The sequence below is a fragment of the Schistocerca nitens genome, chromosome 8 (assembly GCF_023898315.1).
Source record: "Schistocerca nitens isolate TAMUIC-IGC-003100 chromosome 8, iqSchNite1.1, whole genome shotgun sequence".
Taxonomy (NCBI): Eukaryota; Metazoa; Arthropoda; class Insecta; order Orthoptera; family Acrididae; genus Schistocerca; species Schistocerca nitens.
Window position 1 is genome coordinate 32,401,130 of NC_064621.1, and position 20,695 is coordinate 32,421,824.

General features: G+C 39.1%; 1 protein-coding gene across 1 annotated transcript in view; it reads left to right on the forward strand.

The window, feature by feature from the left end:
• Window positions 1-20,695, forward strand: part of LOC126198913 (DNA repair protein complementing XP-C cells homolog) — an 84,357-nt gene that overhangs the window by 32,148 nt on the left and 31,514 nt on the right. The window contains exons 2-3 of the mRNA XM_049935543.1: window positions 5,013-5,254; window positions 11,607-11,832. Of these exons, the coding sequence (XP_049791500.1) occupies window positions 5,013-5,254; window positions 11,607-11,832 (468 nt within the window). The remainder of the gene's footprint in view (window positions 1-5,012; window positions 5,255-11,606; window positions 11,833-20,695) is intronic.

Below are 20,695 nucleotides of genomic sequence, written 5' to 3' on the forward strand. Positions count from 1 at the left end.
GCCATGCTCTGCCAATGTACCCACCTATCTGTCCCTGCTCCTCTCCTTTTTTGCTCCATACTCCCCACCTCCGTGCCACACACCCCAGCTCCCAATGCTGCACGTGGCTGCCTGACGAGACTGCCATCTAGTCCCTGCATGCCCCACCAGGCAGCATGCTTTTCTCCTTCCATATGTTCCCTACTAAACCCCCTCCTTCCCTGCCCCACTCTAGATTTTCTATTCATGTGACAGTCGCATTCCAGTTGGAGCAGCCAGTGTTAACGGTCATGTGTGCATGTGTACTTGCTTTTGTGTGTGTGTGTGTGTGTGTGTGTGTGTGTGTGTGTTTGTTTTCTTTGCTGTGGTGGAAAACTATAATGTGTTACAGTCTTTTCATTGTCCGTGTCTGCAACTCAACTAGTCATCTTTATAGTGAGTAGCAATCGTATCCTTTTCATAATATTGTTTGTATTCTAATCTGCAGTTTCATTTGTTTTCTTACATTTTATTTATAATTAATAGTATATTTATATAGTTATTTTGTTTTGTTTTATTTGGGAGATAAATACCAGTTCATTCAAAGTTGCCTGATTCAGTCCTCGATCGTTCCTAGAATTTTTCTAAAAAATTATGAGACAGAATTGTTGGGCAGTAGTTACCTTCACTGAACAATATGTGGAGCACTGCTGATAGACACACACAAAATGAAAAGAGATACACCATCCCTGTTTTCAGAACCAATAGATTTTTCATCAGGGAGGAGAATTGGACAGGTCTGGGAAGGTTGAGGAGGAAGGGCACATCATTTAGATCACAGAATGAGAAGGACCCACCTGTAGTGAGGACAAGGCAACACAATATTTTTTGTACATGAAAAATACCAAGTTGCATCATGTTCTAGAATTGAATTAAAGCTTGGGCTTTCACAAAATTCGCAACACTGACTGCATCATTCAGCACTTAATAGATTTGTGGTTGTACAACTCTAGAAGCCAACATCCCCAGTATATCGTTGTACTATGTGATTTTTACTGAAGACCTCTCAGAGCTTTTTTAGGAACTGACATTTCCTTTTAGCTGTTGCTTGTGACATTTAAAAAATTAGATGGGGTTTACTTACGTGGTCTAGCTGTTTTGTCTGTGGGTGCGTCTAGTTTTATGGGCTTGAAGCTGTCATTTGCTAAAATCTCCAGACAAAGAAAACATTTGGTCGTTTCTCATTATTCAAAACCTAGATATTTACATACTTTGATTTTGTGTTTAGAACTAATGTTGCTGATAGGAACAGAGGAAGATGGGAAAGAAAAGTCTACTTTGATTAAATTTGAATCTTTTTCCTTATTAGAACTACATAATTTCGAAGAAGCAGACACACTTGGGGAATGACTTCCATGGGATCTCTTTGTACCACTGCAAATCAGCCACTTATCCATGGGTATTGCAGAACTTGTATAACTTTATTTTAAATTTAGTTAACTACTACCACTGAAATACACTAGAACTCAACTTGTAACTAACTCACTACATTCAACCTGACTCAGGAAGCCTGGCTGATGTCGGGTGGACGGTCCAAATGGCTATGGTTAACAACTTATTCTTGTACCCAGTGGTGCAAGGAAGTGGCAGTCGCATTGTTGGCTTATTGTCATTAATGGCTGTTAAATGTTTGGTAAGTAGCTAACCCAGTAGGTGATTGGGGACGGGCTGTGTGATGAAATAATTGTGAGATTCGTGACTTTCCTCACCATTCCTGCTGACAAGATCTGCTGGTCAGTTCTTGTGAAGTATGACAGCAAATTAATGATGGGCCAGCTTCCTAGCATGGTTCATGGAAATGAGAATCTGAAACTATCAATATTTGTTCACTGGAAGACTCTTTCTTGCAGAATATGAATTACAAATATTTCGATGAAAGCCAGCATTCCCATCTCCTACTCTCTGCCCCACCACCACCACCACCACCACCACCACCACACTCTGAGGGCTGCTATCCTGTAGGATCATGCCAAGTGAAGAAGTATGCGATTCAATCTTTGGGTTCAGGACAGTTATACTTTAATTGGTCTTTGGACATTACTCCATTGTATACTTAATAGCATAAAAATTGTTCATCAGCATTCTGGTCTTTGGACACTACTGTTATATACTCAACAGCATAAAGATTGGTCATCAATGTTCACAGCAGGGTCAGTCTTGGACTGTGGTTCTGTCAGTACCTATTCCAAGAAGTTAAAACTACTTCGATGCAAATACTATGTGGTGTTACTGTCTATAGTTCAAATATTGTTCGTGCTCTTGGAGCTGCAGACTTTCCATACCGTGTGGCTCATGGAAAGAGAAAAATATACAAACAAACGAGCTGATGCGTGAATAACAGGGTGACTGTAAGACAGCCTGTAAATAAAGTTCATAGTATTTGGAAAGAAAAATATGTACTGTTAAGAAAATATTGAGGAACAGCACTGGTAGAAAAATCAACAACACTGGAAAAAGATTTAAACTCAATTGATGAACAAACATGGGCTCAAATTGGATTATATGGAAGAGTGGTTGTAGTAGTTGTTGCTTATTTCTCTGAGCACAACTTTGTGTGCAGTGTACTGTACTGTCAGTACTTGAACTGAGGAAGAGAAACCATCTTCATCAGTCTGTTAAAGAATACGTACAAGAAGTCTGAGCTTCCATTTGATTACATAAAGAGACCAAAAACCTTCAGGATCAAGAAAGCGTGTGTGACAAGGCAACTCCATTTCACCAAAACTGTTTTCTGCAGTCATGTAAGAGATTTTCAATTCATAAACCTGGGCTCAAGAAGGAATTCTATTTCTGTGCCTCCCTGATGGGATTCCTTGTTACATGCATCTAGCATATGGTTTTGACGATTTATTTTCATGCTAATTGTTCGTAATTCAGTAAGAACTACTTCCAGTCTAACATTCCAGGCATCTACCTCACTTTTAATTCCTCACCTCGGGCTTCTATTTTTGCATTTATGGTATTAAATTCACACTTTGCATATGCGTAGTTTTTTCTTATCTACACTTTTAAATCTGAGGTGTCTTGTACTAATTGTTCTATTCTAGCATTTACATAATGAAGAATGTGTAAAATTAACGTGTAATTCATTTCCTCCATATTTCTAATCTAGTTACTAGTGACACAGTCAAAATGGTTATAAGATTTCTTGAGGACGCAAAAGTAACATCCACTAGATCAAAACAAACACCACTAACAAAAAGGCTGAAACAAACAATGTGGTTTTAGAACAGCTCACTGTAGTTGGTCACACACACCTTGCTGTCACACAATGCTGATGAGAAACTGGTCACTGCACTATGTGGACCAGGGTTGCTGTAGGTTGGTGAGCAGCTGATGTTGATATAACTAGTTGCTGTGTCGTAACGGGGACATGAATGCAGTTGGCCACCATTCTTCCAACTCATGGACTTTATAAAATCTTCTGCTCCATATGTATTGTTGATAGTTTAATTTTAATTTATCACAAAGCTACTTCTTGAATTCTTTTTCTTTTGTGTTTGTATTTCCCCATGCACCTCATAATGTTCTGTTTACTTGGTTGTTAATTATCAACATTGATAATTGTCAATCTTGAATTGAAATCTTCAATTTCTGTTGTTTAATTTCTTCCTTTGTTCTCTTTGTTATTGTTAAACTCCTAGCAATTATTGTTCAGGGTTCTGTCAGTAGCCCACCAGAATGTGATGTTCCCCGTTTAAATGTGTATGTCCTCATATTTGAACTAATTGATTTCTCGTTGTGTTAACCTTCTGAACTCCCAATATAATTTATGTATGAATGAGGATGCAGGATTATTGGACTTCGTAGATGGTGTTGCAGTCTTGTATAACATTCGAATTGAAATGCTTTGAGATATGTAGAACTCATCTAAATAAACAAATAGTTTCTTCTCTAACCAACTCTGTACATTATTCCATAAAATACAAAAGCTTCTTCTAAACACTACTTGACTACATAGTAAACATCATATAAATCTGTATGTGTCACTTTGACAGTTTGTTACATGAATGAGTAATCAGTGTCCCTATTCCTCATTAGTTTTGCATGTTACACTATGGACATTTAGTTTGGGCTTGCAGAATTACTCCAGTCTGGGGTGTCGATGCATAGAGTACACACAAAGACTACACTGTTACTAAATATCGTGGAGATCGTGTGGTCACTGCCCTACCTAGAAGACATGCAATTGCCCTCCGTACACTTGCTATATGCAAAAATACTTTTACTTATTAAATTGCTACAGTGCTTAAAGACGACACTGTCATTCGTGTAGTAGGTAAACATAGGGTTATGCATAACTTTACCAAAGTGATATTTAACACTACAAAGTTTACAATGAGCATGTTTTACCAATTGTCTTATGGGACCTAGGCATGTACTTTATAATTGGAAACCAGTCACTTCGTAGGGTTACTTGGTGAGCAGTGAAGAGATGCCTGATGGGAATTACTAGGAGACAAGAAAATAAGCAAATGAATCAGAAACAAACTGAACTGTGAGATATAATTACGACAGCAATGAAAATGAAATGGAGGATGGTGGAACATCTAGCCAGGTGAATGGATGGTAGGTGGACCAAGAAAGTTCTTTGTTGCATTCCAAGAGATATGACAACATTGATATAGTGACATAATAGAAAGTGCATAAATCACATTAGAAAATAAGCAGGAGTGATGTGGATGCGTATCACTGACTAAGCCACAGAAAAGTGTAAAGGAGACTTTGCTAAACAGTGTATGCCAGAAGACTGATGATTAAAACTGGTGGTGCTGATATAATGAATATTTAAATCCAGCAAAATAGTTGCAATAGCATTATTTTTTTTAAATGACGTAGCAAAATCATAATCAAACCCTTCCCATTTTTACTTATCAGAAAATTTAATTTAACCTCTAGGAGGTAATTACCTTCAGATTGCAAACTACTGTTCTTGTTACATGTGCACACCTACCTAATACAACACAGTGAACTAATGATAAATTTATTTTCAGTCTCGTGCCAGCCAGCCAGTGCATTATGTACTGGCATGGCAGGATGACGGTACCATCAGGGACGTGACTCGTCGATATTGCTCTCAGTGGCATAATGTGACACGTAAGTATCGTGTTGATGAGGAATGGTGGAAGGAGTCTCTAAAACCATTTATAGGCCGAAGGACAGCTCGTGATGACGAAGAGGATGAGGACTTGGACCGTCAGCTGCAGGATCGGCCCCTGCCTACCAGTCTTGCAGAGTGAGTTTCTTAAACAGTCTTATACATCAGGTCATAGAATGTAAAAAGGTGGTGACATTTGTTAAATAATGAAAGAAATAGTAATATTCTGATTACATGTTTGTGAACCATCTAAGGTAGATGCACCAGTCTTTGACAGTATAGTGATCAGACTTGTGTATTTCCTATAATGTTGCAAATCTGTGCTTAAAAATATCTCCCTTAGAGTTTTACTGAACACCCTGAGCAACTTTTCACATTAAATTGTTTGCACTGCCTAAAATAAAAAAAATAAACCAAAAATTATTTTCTAAGCCAGATCAGTAGCGTCAGTCTTTGATACGCAAGATTTTCTTGTGTACCAGTCATTCACACTCATATGAACAAGTCACTGACAGTTAGATCAACATATATGTAAAGAATTGTAAATAATTCTATGGTACTTTTGATACATAAATGTATGTTAAGTGAAGGAATACCGTATTTACTCGAATCTAAGCCGCACTTCTTTTTTCCAGTTTTTGTAGTCCAAAAAACCGCCTGCGGCTTAGAATCTTGTGCAATGCAAGTGGAAGTTCTGAAAAATGTTGGTAGGTGACGCCACAACTAACTTCTGCCATTGAATATATGTAGCGCTACACAGGCATGCTTTGCAGGCACAAAGATAAATACTGGCGCCAAAACCTCTGCGTCAGTTAAAAAAAAAAAAAAGGTGGAACAGGAGCTTCCCCCCCCCCCCCTCCCGAGTTTTGACCACTGCATTTTCATACATTATCCAACGAAGTAAATACAAATTCCGTATTGTTCATCTTCGAATGTAGCAGCATTTCAATGTACTACGAAAATCCGACTGGCAAGACTGTTTGGGATGTTTGTCAATATGGCCAACTCTACGTTCTGAATTTTTTCCTACCTGTGAGAAGAGATGGTTGCTAATAGGAACTTTTATGAATTGTGAATCACATGCAGTATTCTCTTCACCATAAGAATAATACGAATATAAACATTTTGCCATGTATTGTTTCGTGTTTGCTGCTATCTCATTTAAATCCTGTCTGCCTAATAAAATACGAAATAACAGTGAGACAACAGCAAATGCGGAGGAATATACATATCATGTCATGTTTATATTCATATTATTCTTATGCCTAATAGTGATACAGTCAGAAATGAAGCACGGCAATTGACTAGATTTTTAAATCTAAGATGACTCTAATTTTTGTACAGATGTAATGACTAAAGAGGCGCCTGCTAAGATTTTCAAACGGAGAAAAATTTTCGCTAAACTCTCGCTCAGAACATCTTCTATCATACGCAGTCTATTATTTGGTTCTTGTTGATCATTATCAAAGAGAGCAGCAGTGTAAGGAACAACTAGCTGCCTCTTGCTACTGTTTCACTAATGAGACGATTCCTCTCTCTCTCTCTCTCTCTCTCTCTCTCTCTCTTTTTTATTGCAAGCGGTGGTAGCACGCACAAAAGCAAGCCATGCCGCGAGCTGCGACAGGCCGTAAACACTCATTATCAGAATGCGACAGACAATGCATGACACAGTACAGTAATGCATTTTCAGCTTAGAGTGACGTACATACCTATAACAAAGAGAACGGCATATCAGATCAAAGAAAAATAAGCAGTCAATTCAAACCAGACGAAGCATGTGAAAAAGGAAGGGTACCTGTATAAATATGGACGGAGCGCCTGACGCATAGCAATGGCTACCTGGTAAAGCTTAACGGCTAAGCTTACAACTCGAACCAAACTACTGTAGCTGTATCGTCATTCATTTGACCTAAATTGTATCTCGTATTACAATGAACCAACTTTGTTTCGATTTGGAGGTGCGGCCTAAATCTTTTCTCTCCCCTTGAATTTCAAGTCTCAAATTTCAGGTGCGGCTTAGATTCGGGAAAAATTTTTTTCCTTCATTTCGAGTCTCATTTTTCAGGTGCGGCTTAGATTCGAGTAAATATGGTAATGCAATAAGTTCTGTACCAGCCTCCGAACAGAACTGAGGCAAGCATAAAATCATGTGAAATCATGATTTTCAATGAAAAGTATTCTAGGCTGTTGGGTTTCTTGTTCAATTATCCAAGTCCAGAACAAATTTACCATGTAATTTTAGAATATGGGACCACACAGTGAGCCACTTTCAGACAGTTGAATTCCCCAAGTTCTTGGTATGCTTTTAGCTGTTACATCAGGAATTCTCTCATATGGGGAAAAAAGTATCAAGTCATATGAGAAGCAAGCTTACCAGCAACATTTGCTTTTACAAATTGGGCTTTTATGATAGGGTTCCCAAGACTTAGTTTGCTAATTTGACCATGCTTGGAATGATCTTTTTCCACCCTAGTGTGAGCCACATTAATCCTTTAATTTTTGTATAAAGAGAAATGCTTTCTTTTTATATGCAGGTTTGTTTCACCTGTAAATTATAGCTGCCTCCACAAATTTTTTGAGTGCCCTATGGTTAGGGACCTGAAAAATTCACTTTTGCAATAAATGAGGATTCTGTCTCAAAATGAAAAATTGCAAAATTATCTAGCAAATGGTATTTCATAGCAAATTGTATTCAGATGAACTATTATATGAGTGATAGATTGAAAGAGCATTATTTTCTGCTTATAAGTATAAAAAATGTAACCAATTTTTTGTTATTTATATTGCACACCGTCTGGCAAAGCCCTAATTAGAAAGATAATGCGGGCATGCTCATGTCTGCAAAACAAAAAGCACACAAACACGACGATGTGTCAGTATGTTTGATCTTCCAATTCCATGCTAATTATTGATTGTAGAATGGTCTGCAAAACTACCTCATTTATGACAGTGCCAACCTCGGCATGTAATTGGGTGGTAGCCATTACAGAATGCTTTGTGTAGAGGGTTGCTTATTTTATTTTCATATTTTTAAATGAGTGAAATTACTAATCCTGGTCCAGCATTGAGTTTGATTACAAACCTCACAATCCCAGATGGGGTGAGTAATCACTGAGACCCTGTGTCAGTTCTGTTTTGATAGAAACACAGAACACAGATGTTGGCTGGCTGCCTTGCAAGAGAGAGGTGGTACTTGTATCCCCACACTACACCTCTCCCCTCTGGCAGTCATAATTCTAGATTCTTTACACTTGTGGCTGACAGCTTGTTTATAATGTCTGCAAACTGCACTATAGCAACCAGAAATTGAACTCTGTCAACAGATTTTGACCATACTGAAATTCCTCCCTAGTTTGTGAATAGTTAGGTTTTGTCAGGTATGGGTCACACAGCCCATGATAGGTTGAAATCTTATTCTGCAGATTTTGAAATTATCAGTTTGGTTAGGAAATGGAAAGTAATGTCGAGGAACATCTTAAATAAAAGAAACACTCTGTTCTGTGGAGATACAATGCTGCATCATCTCAACAGAAATAATCATGTATTGAAATCTGAAATAGGTCCAAAATAAGAAAACACTCAAATATATTTTCAGGGGAAAAAACTGTTGAAGTTTTTGCAAAACCAAACATTTCAGTGAAAAAGCTCCGCAGTTGCCACAATTTCAAAGCACTCATATTTCGACTTAAGGTATGTAATGTGACAATGTTTTAACGAACGAATTTTAGATGCAAAATTATCTCAATTTGGCAATTGTAGCATTCAGTAGGTAAAATTAATTTCATTTTCATATGATATAATTCTCCATACAGTATAATTTATTTGTATCACCAATATGAATATTATATATAATGACATGTAATTTCATTGTATGTGTTCTTCATAAAGATTCAAACACAAGTGCAGATTACAATCAGTTACATTACGGGTACACATTTTATTTCCTTTTTTAAAGTACAGTGTATTATTGTCATTCATAATGGTATCAGAGCCAGGCAACAATAAACGGGTGGTCTTCTTGCACACTCTGGCTGTTAACTAAAATGTAGCTTAGCATTTTAGCCCACTGCAACAGATTCTGCTGTCGACATGCTGTGCTGCTCGCGGTCTTGACACGGAACGGAAAAACAAAAACATTTATGGAATATACAATATCTTATTATGAAAATAGTCATTTAACCTCAGAAAAATTCTTTTACATACATATTAAATTACTACCACTTATCTGTATTAGCTTACATGGAAAGTATAGCAGTGTGAAAGTTTCCATAACTTGTCATACTTCAAATTACTTTTAAGATTAAAGGAAAGCACTCACCAAAAAGCAGAAGCATTGATTTGTCAATAGACACACACGAAAGACTGAAAACTTGTCCTCTTTTGGAGCTACCCTGTGATAAGCTACACACACACAGTGTGCATGCGCTTCCTTCACTGACTTTCTACCGCATCTGCACATTTACCTCTTGGATCTCTACTTGCTACTGTTGATGACATCTCCATATATACCAATGTCTCTCATGCCCATGGCCTTGGTTCTATCAGACACTACCTCTCCCTACATCCTCCAGACACCAGACCCACCACATCATTCCTTAGACATCTTACCATGACTTGACCCATGACTACTTTTCCTTTGAAGGGAAGGTTTACAAATAAATCTGTGGCACAGCCCAGGGTACCTGCATGGCACCCTCTTATGCCATGGGCCATCTAGAGGAAGCTTCCCAAAACTCCCAACCACTAGTATGGTTCAGGCTCATTGATGATATCTTCATGATCTGGACTTAAGGCTTAAACACCCTATCCACATTAATTCAAAACCTCAATACCTTTTCTCACATCTGTTTCACCTGGTCTCCTCCACCCAACATGCCACCTTCCTGGATGCTGACCTTCATCTTACAGATGGCTCTACTCACGTCTACATCCACATTAAACTAAGTAGCAAACAGTTCCTGTATTTTGACAGCTGCCATCCATTTCACACCAAAAAATTGCTCCCATACAGCCTAGTCTCCAATGTACAGTGTATCTACAGTGATGAGAACTACCTTGCTCAGTGTGCAGAAGGCGTGACAAAGGTTTTCACAGACAGGTAACCCAATCCACAAACAGATTTCCCATGCCACATCCTCACACAACCCCAATCTTCCCACCACCCTGCAAGAATCAGCTAAATGGAACCCCACCTCCTGTCACCAGTATCTCCCTGTACTGGTAACAACTGAACTGTACCCTTCGTCACAAAATTGATTCTCTCTTGCCTGTCCTGAAATGAGCCAGCTGACCTACACAACATCCTAGCCCATCCCCATCCCTATGCCACTTGCACTCCTAACTCCTTGCCATAGGGATATGATCCCTGTGGTGACCAAGGCGCAATACCTATCCAATCCACCCACACAGCGCCTCTTACTTTAGTCCTGTCACAGGCTTATTGTACCCTACAAGAAGCTCTGTAAAAGCAGCCATGTTATATACCAACTCTGCTGCAGACATTGCAGAGCCTTTTATTTTGACATGACTACCAACCAACTGTCCACAAGGATGAATGACACCTGGTAGTAAAACATGCAGATGAGCACAACATGCTCAGTTTCAATCGCTGCTTCACAGCACAAGCCATCTGGATCCTCTTCTCCTTTGCTCCTGCGATCATTCTGGGCTCAGTCTCAGGTAACCCACTACCCCTGGACCCTCCACCAAATGTTTTTTCCTTCCTCCATCCTACCACTCCCTCCTAATTCACATCCCCACATCATCCTCAGTGTGTTGCTTCCCACCGGCAACTGCAAATATGTAAGCCCATGTACCTGATACTACCCCCCCCCCCCCCCCTCTGCGTTCCTAGTCTGAAAACTGGCCTCCCTCCGAGCTGTTAACCACTCACCTACAGTCCCTCTCCCTGCCTTCCACATCCCTCTCCATCTATCCACCCCACCCAACACTGCTGCCACCACAACCAGTCCATTTGCCGCAAAATATCATTGGCACTGCCAGTCTAGCTGGCACCACGTACAGGTGTGTGTGTGTGTGTGTGTGTGTGTGTGTGTGTGTGTGTGTTTTTAAGCACATCAATGAAACACTCTAAAAGCTAGCAAATTTTCCTTCTTTTGTGTGCACACTATCAGCAACTCAGTGCTTCTGCTTATTGGTGAGTGGTCTCCTGTAATTCTAAATATTTACATTGTACAAGAGTTTTCCACAACATTCACACTTCAAATTAGGCAGATTTTCTTTCTAAACTTTTCCAACATTGTGTATAATTTTATTCTCCACAGGTGTGATCACTTTGTCTCCTGTAGCTCTAAAAAAAATTGCTTTCATTTGAACTGAAAACATTGTCATTTGCAATGTGTGTGTGTGTGTGTGTGTGTGTGTGTGTGTGAGAGAGAGAGAGAGAGAGAGAGAGAGGAATATATATGGTGAGAAAACATAACTAATGGTCTCATTGATAGCAATATTTTTTTTTAAATTCTTGTTCCAGGTATAAAAACCACCCTCTCTATGTTTTGAAGAAGGACCTGCTTAAGTTCCAAGCCATATATCCTCCAGATGCACCTACACTTGGCTTTGTTCGTGGTCACCCTGTTTACGCTAGAGAATGTGTCCACACATTGCACTCCAGGGAAATATGGCTGAAAGAGGCAAAAGTAGTCAGGCTCGGAGAAACACCATACAAGATAGTAAAAGCACGTCCAAAGTGGGACCGTGTAAGAACTTTAAATTTATCTATCATAATTTGACATTTAATCATATTAATATTTTTGTCATAAAGTAAGATTTGGTTTTCCTTATGAAACAGTAAAAGAATAAATGAAGGAATTAGATCTGCATGACCACCCCTATGTTTAAATGCGTCAGTCTGGGACATTTTCAGAAGTTGCAGCAAAGACTAGTATTCTTGAAATGATAATTAAATGGACACCCTAGCTGCAAACAGGCGTTGATGTACTTCATTGGGAACATGTTGAAAATGTCCCCAATGAAGTACATCAACGCCTGTTTGCAGCTAGGGTGCCCATTTAATTATCATTTCATTTCTATCAAAGCTGCATGGTCATCTAAGGTAACGGTTCTTTTGGGAACAGATACTACCGTCATATAACTAGTATTCTTATTTCTTGATTTTATTCATTATGCTGGTAAGAAAAATAAAACTAACATGATTTCTCCTGTTAAGGAAGATATATATATATATATATATATATATATATACACTTTTAAAAATGAAAACTTAGTGGGGACAAGAGGTGGGAGTTGTATAAAAAATATGCTGAGGATATTATATTTTCATCCCGAATAAGCAGTGTTACTGACAAGGAAAATTTGGTGATATATTGATAGCACTGTTTTTGTCACAAAAGAAAGTAACTCTATAACAAAATGAGATAGGCTTGCTGTTCAGGAAAATTAACTGCTATTTGGGTTGCTGCAATTGTACTTTCTGTATATTATTGGGAGCAGTGGGAATATGATGTAAGACAGCTCTAGGGAATTTGTGGAAATTGCTAGCAGTGTTGCAGGTGAGCAGATTATCTCATTGTTTGTGGAGCTCATTCTGATCCAATGTCATGTGATCTCTGTCCAAATATAGTTTTATATTGAGAGTATGATATTACAGAGTTAAGACACAATCTCTTGTTGTAATGTCCCTTTGTCACATCTCCTTGATACAATAATAGTAATAGATTTGTTGATGTGTTTGCTGTGAGAAGTGTGCTGATCATAATATTATTGGTCTTGAGGGGGTTTATCTCTGAAATAGTGTTTTGGTGTGGAAGACTATTGCATATGATTTACTGTACTCTGTAGTCAAGTGTCTGGAAATACAGATATAAGAATATAAACTCCCTAGTCTTCACCACGCCCTGTGTCATTTCTAAGTTACCCAGTTTCTTCTGGGCAGTTACAAAGCTTTTCCAATTATTAGTGTCCTTTTTCTGTCCTTTCTTTCTGCTCCCATTAACCTGTTGAGTTTTTCATCTATAATTTTCTTTTTTTCTTGTTCTGTACTCCCTAAAGTTTTGTCTTGGTGCTGCATATATGTTACAATTTTTTGGATATTTAATGACTTTTGTCCTTGAACTGTTGTTTGGATTTTCTACATATCCCGTTAATTAAATTTCTGAGCAACTTGTGCCTCCCTTTCTTTTTTTTCCACCAAATGATTTCTTCTTCATCCTGGTATCTTCTGTTATCCACAGCTGCCCTCTTTAGGCTACTTTTAATTACTATGGTGTCAGGAGTGACAGGTATCAACCTTGTAGGGTAATATTCCACGATGGTTTGAAGTCGTGGAATTAGAAATTCAGAAGTATCAACATTATATATTATTCAGCAAGATCTTGTACAGCTGCTGATATGGTGCCTCGGTGGCGTGTGGGACCCTGGGTGGTGGAGCTCACCTCAGAAGAACACTTGGCAGTGGCCAGTGGAGGGTGCCAGGCAGGGAGGTGGCTACAGCAGCGGTGCAGTGTCAGTGTCCAGAGGGGCATTTGGCATCCACCCACAGCAGAATTTGAGTGAGTGGGATGGTCAGCCCACAGCTTGCAGTGGGGCTCTGTGTGTGATGCATCAAGGCATGAATTGTGAAACAAAGTCCCGGAGACATCCAGAAGTTGACCTGTGGCAGCCTGAAGGAGGCCCCATCTGGATGGGTGCCCATTTAAGCTCCAGTGGCATCAGGCTAGTTACAGATGAGGCTCGGTGACCCACATAGGGATGAAGACTGGTGTGAAGCAGTTCTCAACATACACAACAGTCAAAGAAATACCACTAGGCTTGAGCGAACAGTATTTATACTTGCTCGGCCATGTTCTGTTATGACTAGAGACAGGATTATATGCATTTGCATGTTGCATATGCATTTGCATATTTGGCTCCTTTTCATCTGTTATTGCATATTTTAACTGAAAACCAGTGATAATGCGTATTTTTGCTCTTTGTTTGCAATATTTTAAAAATTTAGATAGGCGGTCTCTAGCTCAATCTAGTTTTGATGCCTCACAGATTGACCACGACCTAAAACTGCGTGCAATTGCTAACCGAGAGGCCACTGCAAAGTGAAATCATAACAGAAAAGGAACAGGTAAACAGAGTCAATATTCTGCACTTTTCCAGCCCATACATTGAAATTTTGAAGGGGATAGGTTGGCCAGTCGGCCCATTGATGGTGAAGTCCACTAGGAAAGATGTTGACCCAACATAATCTTAATACCTTTGATTTGGCATTTAAAACACCTCTTTTATGTTTTACACATTTATAGCTCTTTGAGGAGTCATGTTTTTGCAAAGTAGTTTTAGTTTTTTGTGCTTTCATCTTGTCTGTGGTCGAACTCTCTCTCTCTCTCTCTCTCTCTCTTTTTCTCTCCCCCCCCTCTCTCTCCCCCCCTCTCTCCCCCCCCACCTCACCCCCTCCCGTATCCCCCCTCTCTCTAACTTACTGAATTTCAACTGACACTTAATTAATACTAGGTTACAGTCACTATTGTTTTCAGTACCAGACCTTTGCAGTCATTAATTTGATTTGTGAATCTTTATTTTACTATAATATAATAAATCTGATATTGTTTTTCGCACACACCCCCTTCCCCCAAACATCACCCACATATGTTGATTTCTCAAAAATTGTATTCATTATAATTAACCTGAGTGCAGCAGACAATTCTATTAATACCCCTCCCTTCTAATTTTGCTTTTGAAAGACTGACCACTCAAATTATTTCCTGTTGATTCTCTCCAGTGACAGCTGCATTTCAAGTTCAGTCATGATAAGAATCCTATCATGTTTAACATATATAAAATATTGTGTTCCTATTGAAATTTCATTGACTTCTGCATGTGACTGACAGGTTTTCTGCATGAGTATTGCTGGGTATATACATTTAATTTCATTATCACTGGGAGATTTAACTATATTTTCCAATGGAAGCTCTTGTTGGAATATAAACAACTTCAAGGAAAAAGTTAATAACTCACCAAATAGCGGAGGTGCTGGGCTGTCGAAAGACATGTAAATGAGTCAGTGCAGAGATTATGTCGCATCAGTTGTCCAGATGTGTGGTAAGCCCTGTGTTTCATATCCACCTGCCTGTGGTAATAGCACTTGCAGGATATTGTTTAGAAGGCAGGACAGCTCACTGAATTCCCTTATCATTGCTGTTGGATCTGTCTGCGTTTGTCGGACAATCTGTTGATCCTTGTTCCTTGTGGTGTGTGTCGGATGTCCATATCCCACACATCATGCATGCTCGTCTTCCTGTATCCGTTGCCACCAACAACTTGCAGTGCTGATGTATGTAAGATCATGCGATGCGCAGTACAATGATACAACCACCCAGTCCGCTGCAGCCCCATGGTGAGGCTCCTCGTGAACTCTGCTGCCTGGGAAATGCGCTGTCAAACACATGTCTTTGGCATAGTGCTCATTCAGGTGATGCTTTAGTGATGCTACCCACTGAAGATAAGGTGGGTAGATCACGTAACTAATGAGGAGGTATTGAATAGGATTGGGGAGAAGAGAAGTTTGTGGCACAACTTGACTAGAAGAAGGGATCGGTTGGTAGGACATGTTTTAAGGCATCAAGGGATCACAAATTTAGCATTGGAGGGCAGCGTGGAGGGTAAAAATCGTAGAGGGAGACCAAGAGATCAATACACTAAGCAGATTCAGAAGGATGTAGGTTGCAGTAGGTACTGGGAGATGAAGAAGCTTGCACAGGATAGAGTAACATGGAGAGCTGCATCAAACCAGTCTCAGGACTGAAGACCACAACAACAACAACCCACTGTCGTACTAACAGGTGAGGTAGTTTGGGGCCATCTTGTGTAAACTGACGGCCACATCAGCCCAAGCTCCTCCGTGGTGGCCGACCGTGCAGAAGTAATCATTGGTGTAGCTGATGATATGCAACATTACCACCCAGTTTGCAGTGGATCTGTTGAGTTCTTTTGGATGCATTTTTTAATGATGATTAGTGTATAAGTTAAATTGATGATATGAAAAGAGGTGGTTCGTTTTAAGTTCTAGCTGAAAGTTAAGTTACAACACATCAGAAGCAGCTTTTACTACATGGAAATTTATGTTTGATGAGGTATGTTCTAGCTTTTGGACAATTCCTTCTTTGCTCTGATGGAGGATTCATTTGAAAGTTGGCAAAATTCTTAGTTTCATGTAAATCTCTAGGCTTTTCTGGCCCTTGTCATTTAAAGTGAAATCTTCTATGTTATTTGGCCACATCATGTTCCTCTTCAATTTCTTCTAAATATTCAGTGGTTTGACCCCTTCTCTGGGATCTTCTTCATGATCCTCTAGTGTTCCCAATTATCTGAACACTGTCAAAGAGCTGTCACATTCACTTGTGAGTGCGGAAAAACTCCCTTTTATAAGTGAACACAACACCGGTCTTTGACAGTATTCAACTAACGTGCAACATCAGAAGACCCCAGCAGAAGGGTCAAAACATTGATTTTAAATGTGAATATTTTAGGTTAGGCTTTACCGTGACTGTTATTGACATTAAATGAAACAACAAGTTTACTGTTACTGGTCACTGTTTTATTTATTTCCACGATGCGTTTCAAAGGTTTAAACCTCCATCATCGGGTGGATTTACATTAGTTAGTATGACATTTGTGTGTGTGTTGTGTTATGATTTTTTGGAGGAACTTGTGGCACTGCCTAGTGGAGAAACAAGACACTATTTCAGAACATGCTTTTGGATTTCTTCTGACAAAATCCTCAAAACACTCCAAATATACAAACATCAAACGAAAAAACCGGAATCCATCTTAAATGACAAAAACGACAATATTTACAATAGTATCATCTCTGTTTTCAGCAACTGCCTACAGTCTTGAAATGCGCGCGCACACACACACACACACACACACACACACACACACACACACACACACACCTTAATATTTACCATAAATATATACAGCTGCCAAGAGTACAAGAGATTGACATCATTTACAGATAATTCATCACGCCAACAGCTTGTAGCCCTTGTCAGCTTGAAACTGTATGTACATAATCTTGAAATGATTTAAACAATTATTCTGTAATACTGTTGTTACGATGTATATTCTTTGCACTTTGCGATTATGTCTTCTCTTCTGCTACGAACCTTGCACCCAGCTGATTCCAGATGCCATATTTGTTTACAAATGTGACAGTATACATGTGATGTGCTACGACAGCGAAAGGAACATGTGACCACTGGCGGTACTCTAGTTTACTTATTTTATGTTTACCATTAGATATCAGTTTAATTTTTTGTCAGAAGAAATCCAAAACAGCGTTCTGAAATAGTGTCTTGTTTCTCCACTAGGCAGTGCCACAAGTTCCTCCAAAAAATCGTAACACAACACACACACACACACACACACACACACACACACACAATTTCATGCTAACTAATGTAAATCCACCCGATGATGGAGGCTTAAACCTTTGAAACGCGCCGTGGAAATAAATAAAATGGTGACTGGTAACAGTAAAATTGTTGTTTCATTTAAAAACATTGATTGTTAGAAAGTAACATGACACAACATAATAATTTAAGAGATTTTTACCTTCATTCTCTGTCTTGCTTATGGGCATGTCAGCAGTTCAATGCCACAACCTTTACTCCTTCCATTAGTTATGAGGCATGTTCAGAAAGTAAATGTACTAGATTTTTATTCTTTTTGGAAAAGTGTACTTGAAAAAATTGTAGGATATTTTTGGTGTGTTTGTTGACTATTTTTCCACATAATTGCCATACTTTCAATGCATATGGTAAACAAAGACACAAAATTCCTTTATGTCCTCCTGGAGCTTCCCCCCGCTCCTTCCCTCACTTTAGAACTTTTCTTGCAGCTGCTTGTCGGTTGAATCTGCGGGCACCAAGTTGGGAAGGGAGGGTTCAGAACAGCCCAACCAAATGAGTCCAAGAGCACTATGATGGCTAAGGCTGTGTGGGGATGGGTGTTGTGCAGCAAGCACACTCCTCTCATCACCATTCCCCTCCTTTAGTTTTGAATGCCACAATATTGTCATACATTGATGGTCTCCTCCTTAGGCAGAAATTAGACCAAAATGATGCCTTTTTGATCCCAAAACACCGAGGCTATAATTTTTTTCTAAAAATAATGGTCTTTGAATTCTTTGGTGTATGGGGAATTGATGTGACGCAACTGTGGTGAGTGTCTTTTTGTCTCGTGTGTAATTAGCCATCCACATTCCATCTCCAGGCACAGTAGAAGTCACAAAATCCTCACGTCCAATTCAAATTGCTCATGAAACTTGGAGCCCTACTGACAAGATTTTTCTTGTGCTGTTTTGTCAGCTTTTCTGTGACCCATCTTGTGTTCAGTTTCCAGTATCCCAGTGTTTCTGTGAATATCTCGTATAAAAGAGAGTTCTGGAAATAACACCTTCACCATAAACAGTTTTGATTTGCTAAAACATTTCAGTTGGTGGTATTCCTTCCATGAGTAGGAAACGGATCACAGCACATGGTTCACACTTGATGGTATTTCTTACTGACATACTTGATCAACTGGACACCCCAACATGAGTTTACATAGTTCTGTTTTCCTGTGATGCTCACTCTGGTCAGGGCATGTTCCTATACTACTCAGTGTTGCTAACGCTCAACAAAACACAGACCATTATGGACACAGTAAACTTACTTTCTGAACTTGCCTCAAGTATTCCACAAAGGACTTTCCATTTTTAAAATGTAGATTATGATGAACAAACAGCCTTCAGGCTAAAGCATTCCATTAGGTGCAGATGAAAAGCTACAGTCAATGTTGTTGTTGTTGTTGTTGTTGTTGTTGTTGTGGTCTTCAGTCCAAAGACTGGTTTGATGCAGCTCTCCATGCTACCATATCTGGTGCAAGCTTCTTCATCTCCAAGTACCTATTGCAACCTACATCCTTCTGAATCTGCTTAGTGTATTTATCTCTCGGTCTCCCTCTACGATTTTCACCCTCCACGCTGCCCTCCAATACTAAATTGGTTGATCCCTTGATGCCTCAGAACATGCCCTACCAACCAATCCCTTCTTCTAGTCTAGTTTTGCCACAAACACCTCTTCTCCCCAATTCTGTTCTGTACGTCCTCATTAGTTATGTGATCTACCCATCTAATCTTCAGCATTCTTCTGTAGCACCACGTTTCGAAAACTTCTATTCTCTTCTTGTCCAAACTTTTTATCGTCCATGTTTCACTTCCATACATGGCTGCACTCCATACAAATACTTTCAGAAAAGACTTCGTGACACTTAAATCTATACTTGATGTTAACAAATTTCTCTTCTTCAAAAACGTTTTCCTTGCTATTGCCAGTCTACATTTTATATCCTCTCTGCTTTGACAATCATCAGTTATTTTGCTCCCCAAGTAGCAAAACTCATCTACTGCCTTAAGTGTCTCATTTCCTAATCTAATTCCCTCAGCATCATCTGAATTCAACTACATTCCATTATCCTCATTTTGCTTTTGTTGATGTTCATCTTATATCCTCCTTTCAAGACACTGTCCATTCCGTTCAAATGATCTTCCAGGTCCTTTCCTGTCTTTGACAGAATTACAATGTCATCAGCAAACCTTAAAGTTCAAATTTCTTCTCCATGGATTTTAACTCCTACTCCACATTTTTCTTTTGTTTCCTTTACAGCTTGATCAATATTATAGATTGAATAATATCGGGGATACGCTACAACCCTGTCTGACACCCTTCCCAACCACTGCTTCCCTTTCATGCCCCTTGACTCTTATAACTGCCATCTGGTTTCTGTACAATTTGTAAATAGCCTTCACTCTCTTTATTTTACCCCTGCCACCTTCAGAATTTTAAGAAAGTATTCTAGTCAACATTGTCAAAAGCTTTCTCCAAGTCTACAAATGCTAGAAACGTAGGTTTGACTTTCCTTAATCTACCTTCTAAGATAAGTTATAGGGCGAGAATTGCCTCACGAATTCCAGTATTTCTATGGAATCCAAACTGATCCTCCGCAAGATTGGCTTCTATCAGTTTCTCCATTCGTCTATAAAGAATTTGTGATAGTATTTTGCAGCCATGACTTATTAAACTGATAGTTCTGTAATTTTTGCACCTGCCAACACCTGCTTTCTTTGGGATTGGAATTATAATATTCTTTTTGATGTATGAGGGTACTTCACCTGTCTCATACATCTTGCTCTCCAGATGGTAGAGTTTTGTCAATGGTAGATTGTGAAAATGAGTGGAAGATTCAACAGAATTATATAAATTTTGTCCCTTCTGTTTGCTGCAGATAACCCTTTACTTTACTGTCAATTTCCCTTTTCAAACGGTTGAAAGTCTGGGTTGGAATAACAATAATATGAAATAGGAGAGATTGATACATACGCTATTGAGACGTAAATAGGCACTTTGAAAGAAGTCTGTTAGATCTTACTGGCAACCTATCCTGGCTTCACATTGGTGGCTGACTTGTCTGGTGCAGTAATTTTGTTTGCAGGCCACTGCCTAGAGTTATGATTAAAATTCTGAAACCAAGGTTAGGCTATAGGGTATCAACACTTTCATATAATTT